Source organism: Ictidomys tridecemlineatus, chromosome 3, assembly GCF_052094955.1.
Source record: "Ictidomys tridecemlineatus isolate mIctTri1 chromosome 3, mIctTri1.hap1, whole genome shotgun sequence".
Taxonomy (NCBI): Eukaryota; Metazoa; Chordata; class Mammalia; order Rodentia; family Sciuridae; genus Ictidomys; species Ictidomys tridecemlineatus.
Genome location: NC_135479.1, coordinates 15,309,896 through 15,335,742, shown reverse-complemented (window position 1 = coordinate 15,335,742; position 25,847 = coordinate 15,309,896). Strand labels below are relative to the sequence as shown.

Genomic DNA, 25,847 nt, shown 5'->3' with positions numbered 1-25,847 from the left:
ATTTTGCCTCTTGTCTTTCTGGAAGGATTTTTTTTCTTGACTTTGGTATAAAAATAAGTTATAGGAAACAAAACCTTTATCTGAAATACCTACTTTTAATGTTGCTTAAAGACAACCTAATTGTAAAAATTGGATAGTTTACTTAAGGTGTTCCATTTTACTGAGAGTATAAACTAAAGATCAGTATCCAAACCAGCCAAAAACTATTATTGCCACCAGAAATGATCATATTGCCACCTTAATTCAGTGGTAGCCTAGCTCAAATCCTAAAGCAGTCTCTTTTTTAGATGGAGTTTTAAAAATTTTTTTAATAAGCATATTGAGCCATATTTTAATATTATAAAATTCAACCAAGTACACAATTCAGTAATGTTTAGTTAATTTACCAAATTGTGTAATCCTCATACAAATCAATTTTAGAACATTTTTTATCATGCCAATAAGATCCATTATGTCTATTTAATATTAATCCCATTCTCACCTCCAGTCCCAGGTAGCTAATAATCTATTTTCTGACTTTATAGATTTATATTTTCTAGACTTTTTAATTTAAATGGAGTCATACACTATGATTTCTGTCTGGTTTCTTTCACTTGCTGCTTTTAAGGTTAATCTGTGACAAAAAATATATCAGTAGTTTGTTGCTCTTTATATCAAGAGTCTTTCAAACATATGTGTCTGCTACATTTTGCCTATCCATTTACCAATTGAGAGACATTTAAGTTATTTCCAATTTGGGGCAATTATGAATAAGTGCTGTTACAAATATTTACATTAAGTCTGGATAGACATATTTTCATTTCCCTTAGATAAACACCTAGGAGTGGAATTGTTGTATGATATGGCAAATTTATTTTTAACTTTTTTTTAAAAATTGCCAAACTGTTTTTCAAAGTGATTATATAGTTCTGCATTTCTTTCAGCAATGTACAAGTTTTCCTGTTTGTTTCTCCATATTTCTTTCCCCACTTGTTATTGTTTTATCTTTAGTATTGTTTGTAGTTATTCTGATAGGTGTGAAATGCTGTTTAATTGTGATTTCAATTTGTATTTTGCTAATGCTTAATAATGTTGACCTATTTTGTGTATATATTAGCTATATACACATCTTCCTTAATGAAATTTCTGTTCAAATCTTTTTGTACATTTTCATTTTTGATTCTTACTGAGTTTTAAGAATGTGTTATATATTCTGGATACAATTTGTATCAGACATGTGTTTGCAAATATTTTCTCCCAATCTATTGCTTATCTTTTTATATTTTATTGGTATATTTTGAGTCACTAAAATTTCGAATTTTGGTGAGGTATATTTATCAAAATTTTTTTATGGACCATGCTTTTGGTATATTTTTTCCTTCTGATTTTAGTAGAAAGTACACTACTTACTTTGTGTATTATAAAACAATGATTTCTTTGTTATTGAAGTTTTTTACAGTACTAGGGATTGGACCCAGTTTTATCACTGAACTGCATCCCCAGTCCTTTTTTTTTTTTTTTTTTTTTTTCAGTTGTAGATGGCACAATACCTTTTTTGTTTATTTCTTTACATGGTGCTGGGGATCGAACCCAGTGCCTCACGCATGCCAGCAAGCATTCTACCACAAGCCACAACCCCGGCCCCTCCCCAGTCCTTTTTATTTTTTATTTTGAGACAGGGTCTTGCTGAGTTGTTGAGGCTGGCCTTGAATTTGTGATTCTTCTGCCTCAGACTCCTAAGAAGCTGAGATTACAGGGTACACACCACCATGCCTAGTGCGTTTTTTTAGTTCAAGTAGTAGAAAATATTTCTTTCCTGTGCACTTTAAATGAATTAATTCTTCCTTTTTTCCTTCTCCTTCCTCTCCCCCACATTAAAAATGAAAATGATTGTAGTATCCAAAATTGTTTTGCTTGTAGACCTTGGTTGTTGATGATTTTTCATCCCATTATATTTAGTTTTTCTAGCCAGCAGAGGTTCTTAAGAAAAATTGATAATACTTTTTTTAAAGAAAAGATAAAATGTAATATCAGAGACAAGTTAAATCCATCCTGGAACATAGGATTTCGTATTTTTGGAATAGTACATAAATTGATAGCTTTGAACAAGATACTTCATCTTAGGGGCTGGAGTTGTAGCTCAGTGGTAGAGCACTTGCCTAGCATGTGTGAGGCACTGGGTTTGATTCTCAGCACCACATATAAATAAATAAAATAAAGGTCTGCCAACAACTAATAAAAATATTTTTTTTAAAAAGATACTTCATCAGAGGAGTATCTCCTGTCAGTGTTGAACAAAGTACAAACTGATTTACTCTTTCCTACAGGCAAGTAATAATATAGTTCAGGGAATAGTTTGTATTGGGTAGTTTTCTGTATCCAAAAACCATGGCTTCAGTTTGCTCACAAAAGACATGCAGGTAAGCTAAAACCAAAACAAGTCATTTATTTTTAAAATTAATAGATTATAGGTTTTAAATATTTCCAGAATGCAGAGAAATAAAATTACTTTCACAGAGAATTAGCTTGTACAAAGTAGATAATGTAGGTGATAAAAATATAACCTCTAAATGCTTAAATGATTAGATATCTAAATTATTTCTTAAAATAAATATTCTTAGCTCAAGACAGTCCTGTCATTTATTTTAGCTCTACATATACATATTTTCCTTTACTAATTGTACATAAAAGTGGTTCCCCAATCTCAAATCTCCTTGTTGAACAGAAATAACTAAGGATTTCAAATATGAAATGAGCTTGAAATAGGAAAAAATTTTCTATATTCATACATAATAAACTGTTCTAAACATATAAACAAGTAAAGGATGGGAGTATGGGGAGTAATGAAGTTAGTAACAAAAACCTTGATCAAATCCAATTTTTAGCTATATATACTGTTAAACTCCTCACTCTCCTTCTTTTAAGATCCGTAGAGGCAAGATAAAGGGCAAGTACTGAGGACTGAATTAGAGAATATTATAATTCTATGCTTTTATAATGATATCAAAATGAATCCTAATATTATGTTTAACTAAAAAGAACCAATAAAAAATCAACCAAAAATAAATAAGTAAATTTGTAATTTTTCCTTCTTTTTTTAAACTTAAGCTTAATATGAGTAATATGAGTATTTCAGAGACCAAATAATATTGAAAAATGCTGTAAAAACATGCCATTTGATTATTTTTAAAATCCTTGGGGAATAATTTTTCAACAGTCCTTCCATGTTACAGACTTAGAAGAGAATCATCTTCTTTTGCCTGAGTTTCTTGACATCTTTATAGGACCACATCTTCTGGCATGAATAGACAATAGTCAAGGAATAATTAAAAGTCATTTCGGCTACTGCCATATTGAATTCTAAGTAATAAAACTATTTGTATTATTACATAATCCCAAGACCCTTGATTTTTAAAAAGTGGGGTAGGTAGGCATGCTTGTATGCTTGTTCCTTTATTTTTCTTTCTTTCTTTCTTTCTTTCTTTCTTTCTTTCTTTCTTTCTTTCTTTCTTTCTTTCTTTCTTTCATTGTGGGAAGTGGCACTGGGGATTAAAGTCAGGGCCTTTTGTATACTGAGCATGCATTCTGCCACTAAGCCACATCCCTAGCCCCTGGACTCTGGCCTTTTTATAACATTTTTACTTCTGTGGACAATGGAGTCAGCACATGTGTAAATGTCTATGTAGAGTTATTTAAAAAATTTTTTCCAAGTCTTTTATTCACTTGTAACATATAGAGGAAATATGTATTATGAAATTCTTAAAATAATTATATTTTATTAACTTCATTAAAACAGAGGTTTGATAATATAAGTATAAATATATTGCTTCAATAGATTTAGCTATATACTGTTAGATTCTCAAAAATTCTTTAGTTAGATGTACCAATTGAAAGTTTCATGTTCCACGTGAGAGGATAGTACATTTTACTGAAAACAAAAACTTTTTCATTTGAATAATGAAGTCATTGAGGCTGAGTTTTGGCAGTCTGCAGCATTAGAACTTCGGTTTTTCTCAGAGTAGTTCAATTTTCTGAATATAAACTTAAATGTTCATACACCTTTAAAATAAAATTCTAAATTATGAAAAGTTTAAATTATGGGTTGCCTTTTTTTTTTTTTTGAGCCTATGAGTTGGAAAGAAGTAGACCATTGTGGCATTGTGGTTGCATGCAGAAATTATCAGAGTAGCCTGTATGGTCATTCGTGATATCTTAAAATGAGATTGGCAATGACTTGGAGGGATGTGGGAAACAGGAAATGTTTGCTTGCAACAGCTGTCCTCAGTGCTTTATGTAAGAATGAGGGGTCTATCAGGGAATTCACACAGACAACAAAAAGTCAGTTAAAATATAAACTGTCACCATCTACTTGTTATTGCTTGGAGCTGTACATTTTCCTGAGAATATTAAGAATCAGGTAAATGCAGAATGGGAATTTAGAGGGATTTAAATGAGTCTAACTATAATGCAGATTTTACAAAAAAAAAATTTACAAATGGGCTTTCAATCAGAATGTTGGCTTTATATATCAAAGGTATAAGGATAGCAGAATGGCTTCTCACCCAGGAAGTAGCAAACAGAAGTGTCAATCTAGGCTCCCTGCTTAGGTCAGCCAGAATAATAATTGGGTTACCGTATCTATTTGTATTAGTTGCAATTGATATAAGAAATAATTCAAACTGACTTCCAAACTCAATATAGAGTTGTCTCTGAAATTTTTTATGCCAAATGTTTTCTGCTGGATTTTTTTCTGCTCACTCACAGTACATTTAAATATCTTAACTTTTTTAAAAAGTATATCAGTTAAATGTTCTATGACCAAGTGAATCTCAGCTGTTCCAATCTGATAAAAATCGCCTTCCTTCCCTCTTCCCACTTCCTCATCTAAAGCAAGGAAGATTTTGTGAATTTACTTTTTAAAGCTTTTTCCTTTTATATAAAATTTTTATTGTAGATTTGTTTTCTGTTTCTAAAATTCACTCAAACTCACCTAATTATCTCTTATACTTACATCTGGTAAGCATTCACTAAATGTTACAGTATTAATTTAATCTAATGGAATTGTCTCCCAAAATTGCACTACAGTTTCACAGTAAGAATGGCACTATGCCATAGAAATAGATGTGTCCTTATAGAGCTGTCATTGGTCTAGATGTATAGGATGATGATGTTCAAGGAATTGTTGCTATAGCCACCTCCTTCAGAATTACCCTATAAAAATTAATTTGTTGTTCATTGATTGTTTAAATGTAGCTGATACATAAAGTTTATGTATAATATGAGATTCAATTATAAACAAGTATATATTGAGCATGCATTATATGCCAGGTACTGTTCAAAGTGCTTAAGTATCATTAAGTAACAGAACAAAGATTCCCACAATTTTGCAGCTTTGCATTTTCCTTAGAGGAAGTAAAATAACATAAGTAATTTATAAAGTATAATAGATAATGATATATGCTGTGGACAAAGGTAAAGTAAGATCAGCAATGTCTGAAGGAAGGTATTGTGAACATCATTAAGCTAAGCATATTATTGCAGTGATGTCTATTACATAGAAAATAAAGCAATGAGAATGAGGCCAGGCAGATTACTAAATCTAGGTAGTAGTCTAGAATTCATTTCTATAGTGAGCATTATGTGCAGGACACTCTGATTTACTCTGAAGGGTAAAGTTGATCAAAGATTAATTAAATGTTGACTCTTGCCCTCAAGACCTATTGCAATTAATGAGGAAAGACAATCATGTAAACAAAACTAAATAGTAGTTCTAAACAGCAATATACATATGGTTGCTGAAAGGAAAAAGCAATTAATTTGTTTGGGAGATGAACCAGGAAAGCAGAGAAAGGTATAGCCCAAGCAAAGTTTTTACAAAGGGTAGAATAAGATTGATAAAATATAACAAAGAACTTTTCTGAGAAAATACTTGAAAATAGAGAAGATTCGGATGACTGTGAGGAAGAGGTTAATGTAATCCCATTTGTCTCTTTTTGCTTTTGTTTCCATTGCTTTTGGTTTTTTTTTTTAATTCCTTATACATTCCATGGCAGAAAGGGTTTCCTCCAATTTTTTTCCTAGTAAGCATCTAATTTCATTCTTTTGCATATAGATATTTGCCTTTCCCAGCACCATTTATTGAAGAGACCATCCTTTCCCCATTGTGAGTTTTCAGCCCTTTTATTGAAGATCGGATGGCAACCAATATATAGTTTTATTTCTGGGCTTTCTATTCTATTCCACTGGTATGTGTGTCTTTTTATGCCAACACCATGTTGTGTTGATTCCTGCAGCTTTGTGTAGTATATTTTATGTCAGCTAGTATAATGCTTCCTGCTTTGTTCCTTTTGCTCAAGATTACTTTGGCTATTCAGGATCTTTTGTGTTGCCGTACAAATTTTAGCATCTTCTTTTTTCTGATTCTCTGAAGTATATCATTGGCATTTTGATAGAGATTTCATTGACTAGAGACTATTTTGGGTGGTATTGACTTTTAATATTATTGATTCTTCCAACTATGAGCACAGGATATTTTTCCATTTTGTGTGTACATATTGCCTTTAATTTCTTTCATTGGTATTTTTATTATTTCCATTGTAGAGCTGTTTCATCTTCCTGGTTAAATGTATTTCATCTTCCTGGTTAAATGATTGATTGATTTTTGAGGCTATTGCAAATGGGATTGCTTTCTTTATTTCTTTTTTAGATAATTCACTATTGGTATATGGAAACATAACTGATTTTTAACATTGATAATATATCCTGCAACTTTGCAGAATTTGCTTATTTGCTAATGTTTTTAAGTAGAATCTTGAAGAGATTTTTTGTATAAAACATCATGTCATCTATAAACAGCAAGAGTTTAACTTTTTCATTTCAAATTTGGATGCCCTTTAATTCTTTTTCTTGCCTGATTGCTATGGCTAGGACTTCCAGTAATACATTGGATAAAAGTGGTAGAAGTTTGTATCCTTATCTAGTTCTAGCTTTTAAGATTTTATTTGAATATTAAAATGTGAATAGAAGAGTCTCATTAACCTTCTTTCAAATAAATTACTCTGCAGTTTATTAGCTTAAAAAGTATCCTATAAGTCTTTATTTTCTTATTAAAAAATAAATAAATAAAACATTTTAGGCTTTAGGGCCAGGGGAGGTGATGTTGTTTTTATTTTAGTGCTTGGAACTCAGCACAACATAAAAAAATAAATAAATGTCATGCTATCCATTTACAACTATTAAAAAAAAAGTTAAAACAACAAACCATGGGGAGCCAGGCACAGTGATGCACACCTGTAATCCCAGTGGCTTAGGAGACTGAGGCAGGAGGATCAAAGCCAGCCTCAGCAACTTAACAAAGCCTTTAGCAACTTACTGAGTCTATCTCAAAATAAAAAATAAAACAGTCTGGGGATGTGGCTCAGTGGTTAAGAGGCCTTGGGTTCAATCTCTAATACAAAAAACAAACAAACAAAAAACCCTTGGGAAAGTATTGTTCTGATACAGTCCTGACATTTTTCACTAACAATTTTGTTATATTTATTGAGTGAATAAATGAATGAGAAAGTTAATGAATGAATGTCATCTCCCAAGGTCAATCACCATTAACAACTTATTTGTGAGTGTATGGAATAACTTTACTTACTGTCATCATGCTTGTTTCCTTACATTGAGAGAATTCTAGGCTGTTTCCTTTTCCTCTTCTTAATTTTTATAAAGAGCTCATTTATAATCAGCTATAGGTAAAATAATATATGTCATAGGTGGTAAAAGTGGATTATAAAATCTACAAAGCAAAGCACCATGTCATTTTCTATAACTCTCAACATATGATGCAGTTTCTTACTTACAAAAGTACTCTCTAGGAATTTGATGGCAAAACATTTGAGGGCAGCAACCATAAAAAGATAAGTCATCAATAATGAGAAGATGGTAACTAATATTTTCAAGGAAAAAACACAGATACTCAAGTATTTATTGAAATTTGAGACATTCATGTAAAGTGAATTTTTCATTTCACTGTTAATTTTCAGGAGAAACATGTTTACTATTTCAATAACAACGAAACTTCCATTTTGATGTAGCTTTTATGATTAGGCAGGCATTCAGAAGCACAATGACATTTCAAGTTCTTGGACTGGCATTTTATTTATTTTTCACTTTAAATCAAATAGTTTTTACCATTGTATACAACTTAATAAAATGAGATTTTTATGTTTATCTAGTTTGTTTGTTTCTGTTTGCTATTTGAATAAGAAATATTATATTCCTCTTTTTAAGGTTATAGAACTTCTTAGCAAATACAGACTTGTGATGTTCTGTCTTAAAGCTGCAATCAAAATGAAAGCACAAGTTTAAAAAAATGTAGTTAGCTTTTTAATGGCATAAAATGTGTGCATATTATATATTAAACATATGTAGTTTGGGTTTGGTTTGGTACGGTACTGGGGATTGAACCCAGGACAGTAAACCACTGAGCCACATCTCCATTCCCTTATTCATATTTTATTTAGAGACAGGGTCTTGCTGAATTTCTCTGGGCCTTGCTAAGTTGCTCAGACTAGCTTTGAACTTGTAATCCTCCTGCCTCAGTCTCCCAGTTGCTGGGTGTGTGCCACTGAGGCTGGCTCCACACATAGTCATTTGTGTTGGAGTGAATTTACAAATTAAGATTATAAGGTTTGGAAGATATAGAGTAGGTAAAGGAATTTTCATATTTTAACTTACATATTTTAACTAAATTTTTCTTTCTTGTCAGCCACCAGCTCTGCCCACTTGGAGGATCTTGCATACTTGGATGAGCAGAGACATACACCTTTGAGAACTTCTCTTCGAATGCCAAGACAGAGTATGGGTGGTGCACGAACACAGCAGGATTTAAGAGGTTAGAACCATGGAAGGGCTTTAGGGATGCCTGGTAACAAATGAAAATGGGCAAAAGTCCAAAAGTTCCATTTTTTCCCCATATCCAAACTTACTTAAGCCTCCCTTAAATAATTAATATTTCAATTATTATTTAATATTCATAATTTAATATTTATTAAATTTTATTATTTAGTAATTAGATCATAGAGATTTTAGAATATGACTAATTAATTCTATAAATAGATTGGTGATTACAAAGTATTTCTATAATAAGAATAATCACTGAAAGCAACAAGTCCTTGAAATTCTGAAAGAAAACAAATGTTAAAGACTAGAGGAAATAACTTTTTGAAGATGGAGGATTTCAGATTAACTGTTGATCAACTTCAGCCCTAATCATATTGTTCGACTACATTGAACTTTGTACTTAGAATTATGTATTTAGAATTGAGAGAATTTTTTTCATTTTCATTCTAATGGCCATTCCTTGTAACATGCAATACTTTATTTTCTTAAGAGTTTCCAGCAATACCTCTAACTCTTTCCTAGCAACAACTTATCCTTTCCCACTTAGGCACCTGAATTTTTGTGTATTTGTTGTTTTTTGTTTTGTATATCAGAGATTGAACCTAGGAGCACTTAACCTCTGAGCCACATCCACAGCTGATTTTTATTTTGTATTTTGAGTCAGGGTCTTTCTGAGTTGCTCAGGGCCTCACTAAGTTGCTGAGGCTGGCTTTGAACTCATAATCCTCCTGCTTCAAATCTCCCAAACTGCTGAGATTACAGGCGTGTACCACTGCGCCCAGCCTATTTCTTTTATCTTCTTTGTGGCCATGCTACATTCTTCTACAAGCAGGAACCTGATCTTTTCAGATTTTCATTTTATTATAATAATGGTCTGGTTAAAGCGTGTATTATTGGTATCTCTGCCTCTTGTTTACTCAGAATGTACCAATCTACCTCTGATAGTTTTAACAGATCTGTTTTCCTCTAATAAATGGTGATCCATAATTTTACTGTATCAAGTATATTTTTTATCTTATATATTTTTTCATCTTTCCTTTGCTTTCCCTCTTCTCCCTTGTCCTATATCCTGCCCTAAGCAGGGCAGGATGCTTAACTCCCACAGGAAGAAATTTATACATGGCTGCTGTCCATTTTGCTAACAGTTTTTCAGTGATGGTTAAGCAAATAGTACAAAATAATTGATTGTATGGCTACAGTTACCACACTACCATCAAAACAGTTGATGGCCTCAGTCATAGTTTCAGTTCCTGAACCTTTTTGTCCATCCTGATTGCTGCTTGGTATAGGCAGTTGTGTGTTTCCAGTCCAGAAAATGGAATTATGTCAAATACTACTTTAGATTATATCCAAACCCTGAATAAATTTAATAAAAAGACCAAATAATTTATTTGTGCAAAGACCACAGTGCACTACACCATAATAAAGAAGATTAGACAGAACTACTGATTCATTCATTCAAATTTATTTGAAAATCTGCCACATTGTCATCCCCTTGCATTTCACTACTGAAAAAATACTGATGTTATTAATATTATTTTTTATTTTTTAAAAATTATTGCATCATGGGTGTTATACTACATGGAAAACAAAATCAACAGATTTCAGTTGTGTTATTTTGGGAATTCTTCATTTTGAGTTATACTGATACTTGATAGCACATTTCTGCTTCTAGTATCTAAAGGTTTAATAAATTTTTGACAGACGTTTTAACTTGATATTTGCACACAGATATCAGTTGTATTTAAAATATAACAAGATCTTTTCCATTATATTGCACTTCAGCCAGAACATTTAGTCAAACAACAAAAGTACGTCCAAAAATTTTTTTCAAACATACTTACTTCTTTAGGAAGTTCTCCTCTGAGTAATGTATTTATAATAATACTAATTTCATAACCCTTACAGGAAGTGTCTTGGCTTACTTTTTATGTTAACATTTATGCTGAAGTTTGTCCAGTGAGGAAAGTGCTATAATATTTGTGTTTCAGTTCCTTGGTGTTATCTTTATTTTTCAAGAGCTTCTCTCTCTCTCTCTCTCTCTCTCTCTCTCTCTCTCTCTCTCTCTCTCTCTGTGTGTGTGTGTGTGTGTGTGTGTGTGTGTGTAAGTTGGACACAATACCTTTATTTTATTTGTTTATCTTTCCAATGTGATGCTGAGGATCAAACACAGTGCTTCAAACGTCCTAGGCATGTGCTCTACCACTGAGCCATATCCACAGCCCCAAGAGTTTTTCTCTTAACAGTCTAAATGGTTAGAACATGCCATTCAAGTAGGTGCATTGATCCACTGATCCATTTAGGAATACTGACGTCTTCTAAGTTAACATATTCTAATTCAGAACTTAGAGGCCCTGGAGAATAATCTTCTCTTAGAAGGTAATATGTTATCTTAGTCACTGTTTACAAATGAATGGTATGACTTATTATGACTTAAAGCACATTAAGAAGAAAAGAAAACAAACTTGAAAAGAAAAACTTCCCTTAGGTTTCTGAAGTCCTGCTTGGCAGCCTTTATAACTTGTGATTATTATAGCCAAATATTGCACTTTATTGTAAGAAAATATTTAGATTGTTTCCCTGGAATAATTTTTTAAAGCATGTTACATCATACTTTACAATTTTCGAGTAAAAGAACATATAAATTGCAGCCATATTTCAGTTTTACATCCTTTTATTCTAATTATTATCAAAGTAGAACTATCTTATTCCCCAAAAGTAAAAAAAGTAATATGAGCTTTTTTAAATATGCATGAAAGTGTATATTTCCACATTACAGGTATCTTTCTACATTTTAAAGTATTACTCAGGTTCTCTGAAATAGTATTTTAGTCACAATTTCAATATTAAATGATTCTGGATCTTTAGAAATTATATTTGATATCCTTGTACACTGTGGTATATCCAGAGGTAACTAAGTTTATTGACTGATTCCAAGTATAAAAACTGTCTGAAATAATGTCTGCTGGAGAAAAGTCTTAAAAGCATTTTGAGATGGCAGGCATTTATTGGAGTTTCATATAGAGTTTTGCACTATTCTGTTTAGAGCAGTGTTTCTCAAACTTTTTGGTCCCAGGACCCCTTTACACTCTTAAAATATTGTGGATGACCCTAAAAAGCTTCTTAATTTATATGGATGAAATTGGTATTTACCATATCATAAATTAAAACTAATATACAAAATATTAGTTTTTAACTGTTAAATAATGTATTTTTAAATAATACAGATTTTTAAAATATCCATGTATTTATTTTTTATAAACAGCAATAGATGTATTCATTGCATGTTAATATCATGTAAGCTATGGAAAATTCCACTGTACATTTGTGAGAGAATAACAGTAGAAAAAGAAAAATAGTCTCTTACAAAAATAATTTTGACTTTGAGGACCACCAGAACATGTCCTGAGAACCAAGGATAACCATTTCACACTTTAAAAATCAATAGTTTATAGAGTATACCATTGTAGTTGAAGATAAGTTTTGCCTCAACGACCATACAGTCTGTTTACAGAAATGGAAAAAAAAAAGTTGTTGGAAGTTGCTTATGAACATAGTTTAAAAAAAAGAGTATAGGCACAGTTTAATAACTGCCTTAAATAGCTGAATTGTTTAATCTGAATTTTGACTGCTGATGTTGAAATTGTTGGAGATTTGGATCTTTTACTAGGGTGTCAGTATCTGCTTCATTAGTAAAAAAATCAGATTTTTTAAAACTTTTCAAGGCAGCTGTTTTGAACAACTGTTCTACTGAAATTGATATTTCCAGAAACCTAATCCAACAGTGGGGAGAAGGTCACATAAGTGCACTGTTCAGGATCACTTTGCAGCAAGTTAGCAAATTTCTAGCTGTCATCCATCCAAAAGCTTGAGCTGTAATGCTAAAATAGTGCCTTTTCTAGTCCAAAAGTCTAATATTTTTGATGGGTGTAACATTGAATTAATTTAACTTTATTAAAAATTTTAATTCAGGCTGGAATTGTAGTTCAGTAATAGAGTTCTTGCCTACCATGTGTGAGGCATTAGGTTCAATTCTCAGCCCCATATATAAATAAGTAAAATAAAGGACCATTGACAACTAAAACAAAAAATATATATATAAATTAACTCAAGGCTTTAAAATTATTTTGGAATTCTACCTTTTAATTTAATCACCATTATGTTAGTATGAAGTTGTGCTTAGAAATTATCTACCTGAAACCTCTTAACTTTGTTTGACCATCTTAATGAAATCTCTCAATCCACAGAAAAAGAAACTATATTTGCTACTTATTAAAAAGAATGAAGAGCTAATTGGATTTTATGAATAAGTGTAATAACTTGTATAAAGGGAACCAGTAGGAGTTAAAAGTATACAAAGCAAGTGCTAGCATGATGACTTCATATAGTATTTACTTGTGGAAAATTAATAACAAATTATTAATAAGCCCCTAACCTGCCTGGTGTTGAATTATAATCACACACCTCTGCTCAAAGACATTACGCATTACTGATTAAAATTTCATTTTTCAATATACATTGGTTTTCTTATGACTTACTAAATCCCATTATGTAAAAGTCATTCAGAGACTGTGTTTGGTTAATTGTGGCTTTAATGGAGGATGGAGGGTATATGTGTAGATGATAGTCTGATTCACTGGCAAAAGTGATGTGAAATTGTCCCTGACACAGTTAACTTGGCTTTGTCAAAGTAATGAGTTTAATTTTTATCAACTAAAATCAGTGCCTCACACCGTTTATAAGTCCATTACTTTTCTAAAACAATGAATCTGTATGAAGCTGACTAAGAAGCATGTCACAAAGCTAAATGCTCTTGAATTATCCCACTGAGTCACACACCCCTGAGGTTGCTTAGTCATCTTATTGCCTGGCTGAGTCTCACATTTACAAGGGACTATTTCCATCAATCTTTTTTATCTCATTGTTCATTATTTTATTTTTACAAGATTAAATTTTCTTCTTAGGTAAATTCAAAATCTAGAGATAAGGCCACATGCATGAAACTACCTATATAAAAATGTTAGATGGGCAGATTATAAGCTTTATGAGGGTTTTCCCTTCACCCCTATCCAGCTCTTTTGCAAAGACCCCCAAAAGGTGAAAATGCAATACTTATCCCAAGTACCACCAAAAAATAAAAATTTAAAAGTAAAACCAAAAAGAAAGAAAAATACAAAAGTTAAACTAAATGTTTTTGAATGTCTGTTAGAAACTAGCCTATACTTTTTTGAGTAGTCTGAATATAGTTTTTTAAAACAAGTCACTATTTCTTAAAGTAGCTCCAAATACACACAAATCTGGTTATTATGTAAACCAGTTTTATTTGGTAAATTACACTTTAGAGTTGGAAAGCACAGACAGTAGCTACTATACAAGAAGTTCCCCCACAAGAACTGAAGGAGAGAAATAACCTCTGAGAAAAGAAGAATCTATATAAGTCACTTAATCTTCAAAGTGGCACATATTGACCTCTTGCATTAAATAATATAGTATTTAAAGAAAACCTATGGCATAACATGAAAGAAATTCTGACATCTAACTCTATGTGATATAAATCACTGAAAATTTTTTTGCCTTCTTTTTAAAATTTATTTATTTGGTGTAATTTGTTATACATGACAACAAAATGCATTTCAATTCATAGTACACATATAGAGCACAATTTTTCATGTCTCTGGTTGTACACAAAGTAGAGTCACACCATTTGTGTCTTCACACATGTACTTGGGGTAATGATGTCCATCTCATTCCATCATCTTTTCTACCCCCCAGCTCCCTCCCTACCCCTCCCTTCCCTTTGCCCTGTCTAAAATTCCTCCATTCCTCCCATGCTCCCCAAGCATCCACATTATGAATTAGCATCCTCATATCAGAGAAAATATTCTGCATTTGTTTTGGGGGGATGGGCTTACTTCACTTAGCTAATATTTTCCAACTCCATCCATTTACCTGCAAATGGCATAATTTTATTCTCTTTTAATGCTGAGTAATATTCCATTGTGTATATATACTGCAGTTTCTTTATTCATTCAGCTACTGAAGGGCATTTAGTTTGGTTCCACAATTTAGCTATTGTGAATTGTGCTGCTATAGACATTGATGTGGCTGAATTACTATCATATGGTGGTTTATAAACCAAGGAGTGGGATGGCTGGGTCAAATGGTGGTTCCATTCCAAGTTTCCCAAAGAATCTCCATACTGCTTTCCAGATTAGTTGCACCAATTTGCAATCCCACCAGCAATGTATGAGTGTGCCTCTCTCCCCACATCCTCACCAACACTTATTGTTGTTTGTATTCTTAATAGCTGCCATTCTGACTGGAGTGAGATGAAATCTTAGAGTAGTTTTGATTTGCATTTCTCTAATTGCTAGAGATGTTGAACATTTTTTCATATGTTTATTAATTGAGTGTATGTTATCTTCTGAGAAGTAACTGTTCAGATCCTTGGCCCATGTATTGATTGGGTTATATGGATTTTTGGTGTTAAGATTTTTGAGTTCTTTATATATCCTAGAGCTTATTGCTGTATCTAATGTGCATGTGGTAAAAATTTGCTCCCATTCTGTAGGCTCTCTATTCACCTCACTGTTTCTTTTACTGAGAAGAAGCTTTCTAGTTTGAATCCATCCCATTTATTGATTCTTGATTTTATTACTTGTGCTATAAGAGTCTTATTAAGGAAGTTAGGGCCTAATCCAACATGATGGAGATTTGGCCCTACTTTTTCTTCTATTAGGCTCAGGATCTCTGGTTTAATTCCTAGGTCTTTTATCCTCTTGTGTTGAGTTTTGTGCATGGTGAGAGATAGGTGCTTAATTTAATTTTGTTGTATATGGAGTTCTAATTTTCCCAGCACCATTTGTTGAAGAGCCTATCCTTTCTCCAATATAGGTTTTTGGCACCTTTGTCTAATATGAGATAACAGTATGTATGTGGGTTTGTTTCTGTGTTCTCTATTCTGTACCACTGGTCTACCAGTCTATTTTGGTGCCAATACCATGTAGTTTTTGTTACTATTGCTCTGTAGTATAGTTTGTAAGATCTGGTATAGTGATGCCACCTCCTTCATTCCTTTTTTTTTTTTCTTTTTTTTTTTTTTTTTTTTTTTGGTGCTGGGGATTGAACCCAGGGTCCTGTGCATGCAAGGCAAGCACTATACCAACTGAGCTATAGCCCCAGACCTTGCTTTACTCTTCTTCCTAAGGATTGCTTTAGCTGTTCTGGGTCTCTTATTTTTACAGATGAATTTCATGACTGCTTTTTTCTATTTCTTTCATAGAATGAGGAATGTCTATCGGGATTTTGACTGGGATTGCATTACATCTGTATAGTGCTTTTGGTAGTATGGTCATTTTGACAATATTAATTCTGCCCATTTAAGAACAGAAGATGTTTCCATCTTCTAAGGTATTCTTTAGTTTCTTTAGCATTCTGTAACTTTCATTATAGAGGTTTTTTTATCCTCTTTCATTAAGTTGATTCCCAGGTGTTTTGTATTGTTTTGTATTTTCTTGAGATTATTGTAAATGAAGTAGTTTTCCTAGTTTCTCCTTCTCATGATATGTCACTGATGTACAGAAATGCCTTTGATTTATTGGTGTTGATTTTATATTCTGCTACTTTGCTGAATTCATTTATTAGTTCTAGAAGTTTTCTGATGGAATTTTTTGTATCTTCTAGTTATAGAATCATATGGCTGGCAAATAGCAATAATTTAAGTTCTTTTTGTCAGTATCCCTTTAATTTCTTTCATCTGTCTAATTGCTCTGGCTAGTTTCAACAACTGTGTTAAATAGAAGTAGTGAAAGAGGGCATCCCTGACTTGTTCCAGTTTTTAGAGGGAATGCTTTCAGTTTTTCTTCATTTGGAAAGATGTTGGCCTGGGGCTTAGCATAGATAGCTTTTACAATGTTGAGATATGTTCCTGTTATCCCTAGTTTTTCATGTTCAAAACACATGAAAGGGTACTATATTTTGTTGAATGCTTTTTTTGCATCTATTGAGATGATCATTTGATTCTTATCTTTAAGTCTATTGATGTGATGAATTATATTTATTGATTTCCATATGTTGAACCAACCTTGCATCCCTGAAACGAACTCCACTTGATTGTGGTGCCCAACTTGGTTGTTATGTGTTTGTATTCGATTTGCCAGAATTTTATTGAGAATTCTTGCATCTATGTTCATTAGCAATATTGGTCTGAGGTTTTCTTTCTTTGAGGTGTCTTTGTCTGGATTTGGAATTAAGGTGATATTAGCTTCATAGAATGAATTTGGTAGTGTTTCCTCTTTTCATTTCATGAGATAATTTGAGGAGTATTGGTGTTAGTTCTTCTTTGAAGGTCTTGTACAACTCAGCTGTGTATCCATCTAGTCCTGGTTGGTAAGCTTCTGATGACGTCTTCTATTTCATTGCTTGAAATTGATCTGTTTAACTTGTGTATATCATGCTGATTCAGTTTGGGAAAATCATATGACTCTAGAGATTTGTCTGTGTCTTCGATATTTTCTATTTTATTGGAGTACAAATTTTCCAAATAATTTCTAATTATCTTCTGTATTTCTGTAGCATCCTTTGCAATATTTCCTTATTTTTATCACGGATGTTAGTAATTTGAGTTTTTTCTCTCCTTCTCTTTGTTAGCATAGCTAAGGGTTTATTAATTTTATTTATATTTTCAAAGAACCAACTTCTTGCTTTGTCAATTTTTTCAGTTGTCTCTTCTGTTTCAATTTCATTGATTTCAGCTTTATTTTATTATTTCCTGTCTTTCTTGGGCTTTGAGATGTAATGTTAGGTCATTTATTTGTTGACTTTTTCTTCTTTTAAGGAATGAATGCCATGGAATGAACTTTTCTTAGTACTGCCTTCATAGTATCCCAGAGATTTTGATATGTTGTATCAGTGTCCTCATTTACCTCTAAGAATTTTTTAATCTCCTCTTTCATATCTTTTACAACCCATTGTTTACTCATTAGCATATTATTTAGTCTCCAGGTGTTGGAGTAGCTTCTATTTTTTATTTTTCATTGATTTTTTATTTTATTCCATTATGATCTAATGGAATGCAGGGTAGTATTGCTTTGTGGTATCACATATGGTCTATTTTAGAGAAGGATCCATGTGCTGCTTAGAAGAAAGTGTATTCACTCATTGATGGATGAAATATTCTGCATATATCTGTTAAGTCTATGTTATTGATTGTATTATTGAGTTTCATAGTTTGTTTAGCTTTTGTTTGGAAGATCTATCCAGTGGTGAAAGAGGTGTGTTAAAGCCACCCAGAATTATTGTGTTGTGGTCTGTTTGACTCTTGAACATGAGAAGAGTTTGTTTGACGAACCTAGATGCTCCATTTTGGGGGGCATATATATTTATAATTATTATATCTTGTTGATGTCTGTTTCTCTTAAGCAGTATAAAATGTCTTTCTTTATCCCTTTGGATTAACTTTGGCTTGAATTCTACTTTATTTGATATGAGGATGGAAACCCATGCTTGTTTCTGCAGTCCATGTGAGTGGTATGTTTTTTCCCAACCTTTCACCTTCAGTCTGTGGATGTCTTTACCTATGAGATCAGACTCTTGAAGGCAGCATATTGTTAGGTTCTTTTTTTAAATCAATCTGCCACTCTATGTCTTTTGATTGGTTTTTTATTTGATTTTTAGGCCATTAACATTCAGGGTTATTATTGAGACATGATTTGTATTCTGGGTCATATTTGTTTTTTTTTTAAGTATTTAACTTGACTTGGTTTCTCCTTTGATTAGTATTTCCTTTAGTGTAATGCCTTCCTTTGCTGATTTTCATTGTTGTTAATCGTTTTCTCACAAAATATTTTGCCAAGGATGTTCTGTAGTACAGGCTTTGTAGTTGTAAATTCTTTTAACATTTGTTTATGATGGCAGTTTTTTATTTTGTCATCAAAAGCTTAATTTTGGGGGCTGGAATTGAGGCTCAGCGGTAGAATGCTCACCTCTCATGGGCGGGACCCAGGTTTGATCCTTAGTACCACATAAAAATAAACGAATTGTGTTGTGTCCATCTACACCTAAAAAATAAATATAAAAAAGCTCAATTTTGCTGGATATAAGATTCTTGGTTGGCATCCATTTTTTTTTTCAGAGCTTGCTATATGTTGTTCCAGGATCTTCTAGCTTTCAGGGTCTGCATTAAAAACATCTGCAGATATCCAAATTGCTTTCCCCCTATATGTAATCTACTTCCTTTCTCATGTGGCTTTTAAAATTCTCTCCTTATTCTGTATACTAGGTATTTTCATTATAATGTGCTTTGGTGTGGATGTATTGTGATTTTGTACATTTGGTGTCCTGTAAGCCTCTTGTATTTGATTTTCCAATTCATTCTTCATGTTTGGAAAATTTTTCTGATATTATTTCATTGTAGATTGTTCATTCCTTTGGTTCAGAACTCTTTGCCTTCCTCTATCCCAGTTCCTCTTAAATTTGATCTTTTTATATTATCCCATAATTCTTGAATGTTCTGCTCGTGATTTCTTGCCATCTTCACTGTGTGGTTAACATTCTTTTCAAGATTATATATTTTGTCTTCATTGTCTGAGGTCCTGTCTTCCAAATGATCTAATCTGTTGGTGATGCTTTCTACTGAGCTTTTAATTTGTTTATCTTTCTTTCATTTCATGGATTTCTATTTGTTTTTTTCCCCAGTACCTTTATCTCCTTATTGAAGTAATCTTTTGCTTCCTATATTAGCTTATGTAGCTCTTTATCAAAATGATCTTTTGCTGCCTGTATTTGCTCTCTTATATCATGCTTTAATTCACAGAACATTTTAGTTATGTACATCCTTCTCTCTCATTTCTTCTGTTGTGTTGGCCATGGATTCTAAATAATGAAATATTTTGGTTTGTTGAGGGCACTTTGTTTCCTTGTTTTTTTATGTTGTTCGTGTGTCTTCCGTCCTAGCACTGTGGATCCAAAGCATTACAGTTTTTACCCTATAGACTTATAGTGTCCCTGAAGGTTTCTAATGCCTCTCCTTTAGGGGGGAAAACAACATGAACAGACCCCAATACAAACAATGTACAACCTTAAATCAGATAGTTCCTATTTAAGACGTTTACAGTTTTGTCACAATATACAGAAATGGAAGTTCAATTATTATCTACAATATAAGCAGTAGAGGCTGAGGTTGTGACTTAGTGGTAGAGCACCCACCTGACATGGGTGAGGCACTGGGTTTGGTCCTTGACTCACCAAGTCAAGTTAAATACTTAAAAAAAAAAAAATATGACCCAGAATACAAATCATGTCCTTCTCTTTATCACATAAAGATAAATAAAGGTATTGTGTCCATCTACAACCAAAACATACTTTTAAAAAAATACATACACACACACACACATAGTAGGTTTGCAAAAGGATCTACATTTTCTGATGGTGGACAGAGAACCGGGGGTGAGGTGTAGGATGAGATGTTGAGGAGGAAGGAAGTGAGGATCTAAGAGTTATTAGATGTTATAAAGTGTGAAAGAGGAATCTAAAGAAGTTAGTAGCAGGAGAAGAGAGAGAAAGTGATTTTGTGAAGACAAGTGGGAATACAGCAGAGTACAAAACAAAAACAAACATAAATAAGAAAAGTAAAAAAATGTAAAAATTGGAGATAAAAGAATGTACAGCACCACTGTAATATAATATTCAGACATCCCAGTCCTCAGTACTTGAGAAGTACTTGGTTTCACAAATGTTGGGGATGTAAAGGCAGGGGAAGAGAGAGAGAGAAAGGGAGAAAAAAATCTCGAAAGAAGATACAAGGATTGTTTTTGTTGGAAATTAGTATCTTTCCAGCTTCCTTTCTCATCCAGTAGATGGGGTTGTCTGCTGTTTGCTGATGTCTCCACCCTTAGGTTATTAAGGTGGGAGGGTTGGTCTTAGAAACGTAGCTCCTGGAAAGGGGTACAGTATTTGCTGGTCCCCAATGGAGACCACTTGGAGCTCACTTATGTGATGTGGGGACCTGGTCTTATCTCCTTATATCGCAATTCCTGGTTTCTAATTTAGTCGCTAAACTGTACCTCACTCACTTGTTCCCTTTCTACTTCTCAGTCAGGAACCTTTGTCTCTGGAGGTCTTGTGGGCTGTGCATCTGTCGCACAGAGCTGTTTTATATTGGGAAGTTCAGAACCTGGTTTTGTGAGCTACAGGCTGGCTGGGTAGCTGCAGGCACTGTGCCAGGTTATGGGCTGCTGGGGAGAGAGGGGAGTTGGAGTCTTTTGGTACCTTTATTTTGTTTCTAAGCCCCAGAGTCCCAGCTGATGTTCCAAGCTGGGAGTTTACCCAACTAAAGATGACGACAAAGATGTCCCAAGATGGAGGTGGGTGTTTTCAGCGATGGGGTGTCGGGCGGGTGGGGCCCAATGTTGGCATTGAGTGGCATGTTCAGAGGTGCAGCTCTGTGGCATGCAGTATTGTGACTGGAGGCTGTCTCCAGACCCAGTTCAGTATCCCTAGATGCAGGCTTCCATGTGTAAGGGACTGTGGAAGTGGTCGCAGTGCCCAAGATGAAGGCAACAAGTGGAGCCCCACATTGGTAGATGGGGGTCCTTACAGGACCACCAACTGGGATTCCTGCATGGGTGCATGGCCATTAGCAAGTGCTAATGCTGGTAGTCCAACTTGGTCACCCGGAGGACAAGCGTGGTCAAGTGCCCCAGAGTCCAGAGCAGCACAGCAGCTGTGATTCCTGCAGGGGAGCTGCTGTCAGGGATTCTGTAATCACTTGCAGAGAAACAGTATACTCACTACTTGAATCCCAGGTCCCGGAGCATCACAGAATGCACCCTCCTTCTAGCCCATCATCTTTGATCTCTCCACTGAAAATATTTTTAAATGCCTTAAGTGCAGTGAAGAAAAATACTATACCATCAGACTATCTTGGTAGTTTGTTTTATTGCATGTCTTATATCTGTTTTGGACCAGGCTTGTCAGGACATAAGAAAATCATTTTGTGTATTTCCAATCTTGAGGGAACTATGGAATTGGCTAATTCTCAGATTCAGCTATCCTTATTTTCTCTTTTTTAACAATATATTTTTAAATTTTTAAAATTAATATGTAGTTATACATATTCACTGGGTACAGTGTGCCATTTTAATACATGTATGTACATGGTGTAATCATCAGAATTAACATATTTACCACCTGTGACATTTATCATTTCTTTGTATTGGGAACATTCAAAATCCTCTCCACCAGCTATTTTGAAGTATTCAGTTAATTATTGTCAGCCATAGTTATCCTACTTTGCTATACAATGTTAGAAGTTATTCCTTCTACTAAATTGCACCCCTCTACGTATTAACTATTCCTCTTTCCATTACCCACTCTTTTCCACACTCTTCCCAGGCTCTGGTAACCATTATTCTATTCTCTACTTCCATGAGAGAAACTCTTTAACTCCCACATATAAGTGAGAACATTAATATTTTTCTTTCTGTGTCTGACTTATTTCACTTAACATAATGTGCTCCAGTTCTACCCATGTTGCTGCAGGCAGATAACAGAATTTTATTATTTTTATGACTTACTTTACATATTAAACTGTATATAATAATATAAAGTAGAATATTATATATACAATGTATATAAACAATGGAATGTCATATATACACAATATATACATATACACACACACAATATAAGATGGAACATTATATCTATAGCACAGTGAACTATTTTACATGTGTATATGTATACATATATATCACGTTTCTAATGCATTTGTTGATGAGCATCTAGGTTGATTCCATATCTTGGCTATTTTGAATAATGCTGCAATAAACATGTGAGTGCAGATGTTCTTTCAAAATACTGATTTCATTTCTTTTCTTTTTTTTTAAGAGAGAGAGAGAGAATTTTTTATTCATTTTTTAGTTTTTCGGCCGACACAACATCTTTGTTTGTATGTGGTGCTGAGGATCGAACCTGGGCTGCACGCATGACAGGCAAGCTTGTTACTGCTTGAGCCACATCCCCAGCCCCAAATGATTTTATTTCTTTTAGATATATATTCAATAGTGGGATCACTGTATCATATAGCAATTCTATTTCTAGTTTTCAGAGATCCTCCATATTATTTTCCACAAGGGCTATACTAGTTTACTTTCCCACCAACAGTGTATGAGAGTTCTCCTTTCTTTCTCTACAATTCTTGCCAGCATTTATTTTTTTGTTTTTTGATAATTGCCATTCTAACTGGGATAAGATAATATCTCATTGTGTTTTTGATTTGTATATCCCTGATGATTAGTGATGATGAGCATTTTTTATATATTTGCTGGCCATTTTGATGTTTTGATCTAAGTTAGCTGGCAAGTTGATTCTTTAAATCTAATCTTATTATTTTCCCCAAAGTGGCAAAATCTCCTAAAGTAATCATAATGTCAGCAAATTTACTTAAGTAACACTTCATGAGACTTTTTTTAAAGATTAAGATTTTTATTTTTTATTTTTTCATTTTTTTAGTTGTAGATGGACACAATACCTTTGTGTTATTTTATTTATTAATTTTTATGTTATACTGAGGATTGATCCCAGTGCCTCGCATGTGCTATGCAAATGCTCCACCAGTGAGCTACAACCTCAGCTCCATGTGAAATATTTTTTTGTTTCAGTAAAATGACTTAAGGTTTTCTGTTGTTGTTGCTAGTTTGTTTATTCCCCTTTTTTTTTTTTAATAGTGCTGGGAATTGAACTTATGCTATGTAATGTTTTTTATATATATAAAAGTTTTTACAAAATAACTTCCCAAACTACTAAAAAAATTGTGGAACAGAGAATTTCATTTGAAAGTCCAGACCTACTTCATCAATGAGAATTACTTAGAAATGTTTACTTAAATTTCAAGTAATTAATATAGCCAGTTTTGATGGGCTGGGGTTTTGGATCAGTGGTAGAGCACTTGCCTGTACATATGAGGCACTGGGTTCAATCCTCAGCACCACAGAAACATAAATAAATACAATAAAGGTATCATATTCATCTACAACTAAAAAACATTTTTTAAAAATAGCCAGGTTTTTAAATTTTTTTAAGTTGTTGAAAGACCTTTATTCTTTATTTATTTATATGTGGTGCTAAAAATTGAAGCCACTGCCTCATACATACTAGGCAAGTGCTGTACCACTGAGCCACAACTCCAGCCACAAAAAAAATAGTGAGTTTTGATATACCCCAGAATAAACATCTTACCTCCTCGGCCAACAGTCTAATCACACAAAATTCAAAATTGTGTGCCATTGTTATATAATTATTTTATCAAATGTTTCCTATTTTTAAAACTTTACCCTACATTTTAAGGTATTAAATCTGAGGAAGCATGTGAAAACTAACAGCCTTGGAGAAACTGATTTTTCCTGGTTTCTTTTCCCTAAATATCTTAGTTTTCTTCCTGAAAATTTTACTCAAGACTAACTCCAAATTTTTCTCTGTGAATGTTTTTCTATGAAATCAATGTCAGAAAGCTAAAATTTAGTATTCAAGTTACTCAAAGTCTCAAAACATGATTTTTTCAGAGTAAGCCTTCCCACTTTTATCCCCACATTAATAGAATACAGTGAACTTCTTAAAATGTTAAGAAAACAGTTGAGAATTGGACAATTTTAAACAGCCATAAAATGATAGCCTACATTTATTGGAATTCTTTGTAGGCACAGCACTTAGAGCTTTTAACATGTTCTGATTTAATCCTCACAACTCTTTGATATAAGTAATGGTAGAAAGAAAATTGAGAGTTAAAGGTGTGAAATAACTTGCTTATGGTTACATATGTAGTAATTGACAGTGTTAGGATTTAGTTCCTGTCAGGCAGATTCCAGAGATTGTACTTTTAACCACCATATTATCTGTCATACATTATATAAAATAAAAAGTAGTAGATAATGTTATAATAGCGATGTATTGGCTTAATGTACATATTCAAACCTCTGGGGTATTGAAGATGGGAAACCGTGTAACATATAAAAATAATTGTCCAATGGCTGTACTCTCAGCAGTAATGGATTAGAGAGGCTACCACCATGATTCATCAAACTGAACCAGCTCCTATTCCTCTGTTCCTTATCTCTCTAAATAGCACTTCAGTTTTCCTCTCATTCAGCCTTTATGTCTTGAAGTCATATTCTGGATATTAACATCAGATATGTGGTCTGAAAATATTTTTCCCATTTTATAGTTTGTCTTTATTACAAAATATGCTTTGTAGTAGATGATTTTGCCTATCAGTCTAAAGTAAGTATTCTGTATACATTTAAGGTAAGCTAAGCTAAACTATGATGTACAATAGAGTAGGTATATTAAATGCATTTTCAATTTATGGTATTTTCGCATTAGAATGGGTTTATCTGACCATAATCCCCATCATAAATGAGTATCTTCAAATAGTGGTGGACTATTATTTGGTCATGAAAAAGAGATCCTATTGTATGCTACAATATGGAGGAACCTTGAGGTCATTATCATTAATAGCCATCATATCAGAACTTGTCACCATGAAGTGACAAGTACTATATAATTCTTCTTATCTGAGTCTTTTAAAATAGTTATTGAAGTAGAAAGTAGAAGGGTAGTTGTCAAGAGCTGTATATCAGTTATAGTTCTTTTTTTTTTTTAACAATTAACCCAATTCCACTTTCAAATAACTTTATGCCACTTCACAGATGGTGTAGGAACCTTATAAATATAGATGTAAATATTACCAGTTCCTTCTTCTTTCCTCTGTATAATTGCTGTCATTCCACACATATGGTACACAAAATACATAAGATATAATAAATATGCATAATCTAATACACTGCTATTGTTGCTATTATTATTTTGAATGAGTTGTTGTCTGTTAGCTCAGTTAAGATTAAAAAATAATTAAGCTTTTATGTTAACTTTATTTATTCCTTCTTCAGGGCTCTTTTTTTTTTTTCAAGTTTCTGCCATAATAT

The 25,847-nt window shown here is 33.0% G+C and overlaps 1 protein-coding gene across 12 annotated transcripts in view; it reads left to right on the top strand.

Annotated features, from left to right (window-relative positions):
* The window catches only part of Tanc2 (tetratricopeptide repeat, ankyrin repeat and coiled-coil containing 2), a 417,090-nt gene that overhangs the window by 249,262 nt on the left and 141,981 nt on the right, over positions 1–25,847 (top strand). For all 12 annotated transcript variants that reach the window (XM_040268622.2, XM_040268621.2, XM_078041904.1 and 9 more), the window contains one exon: positions 8,735–8,860. In XM_040268622.2, the coding sequence (XP_040124556.1) occupies positions 8,735–8,860 (126 nt within the window). The remainder of the gene's footprint in view (positions 1–8,734; positions 8,861–25,847) is intronic.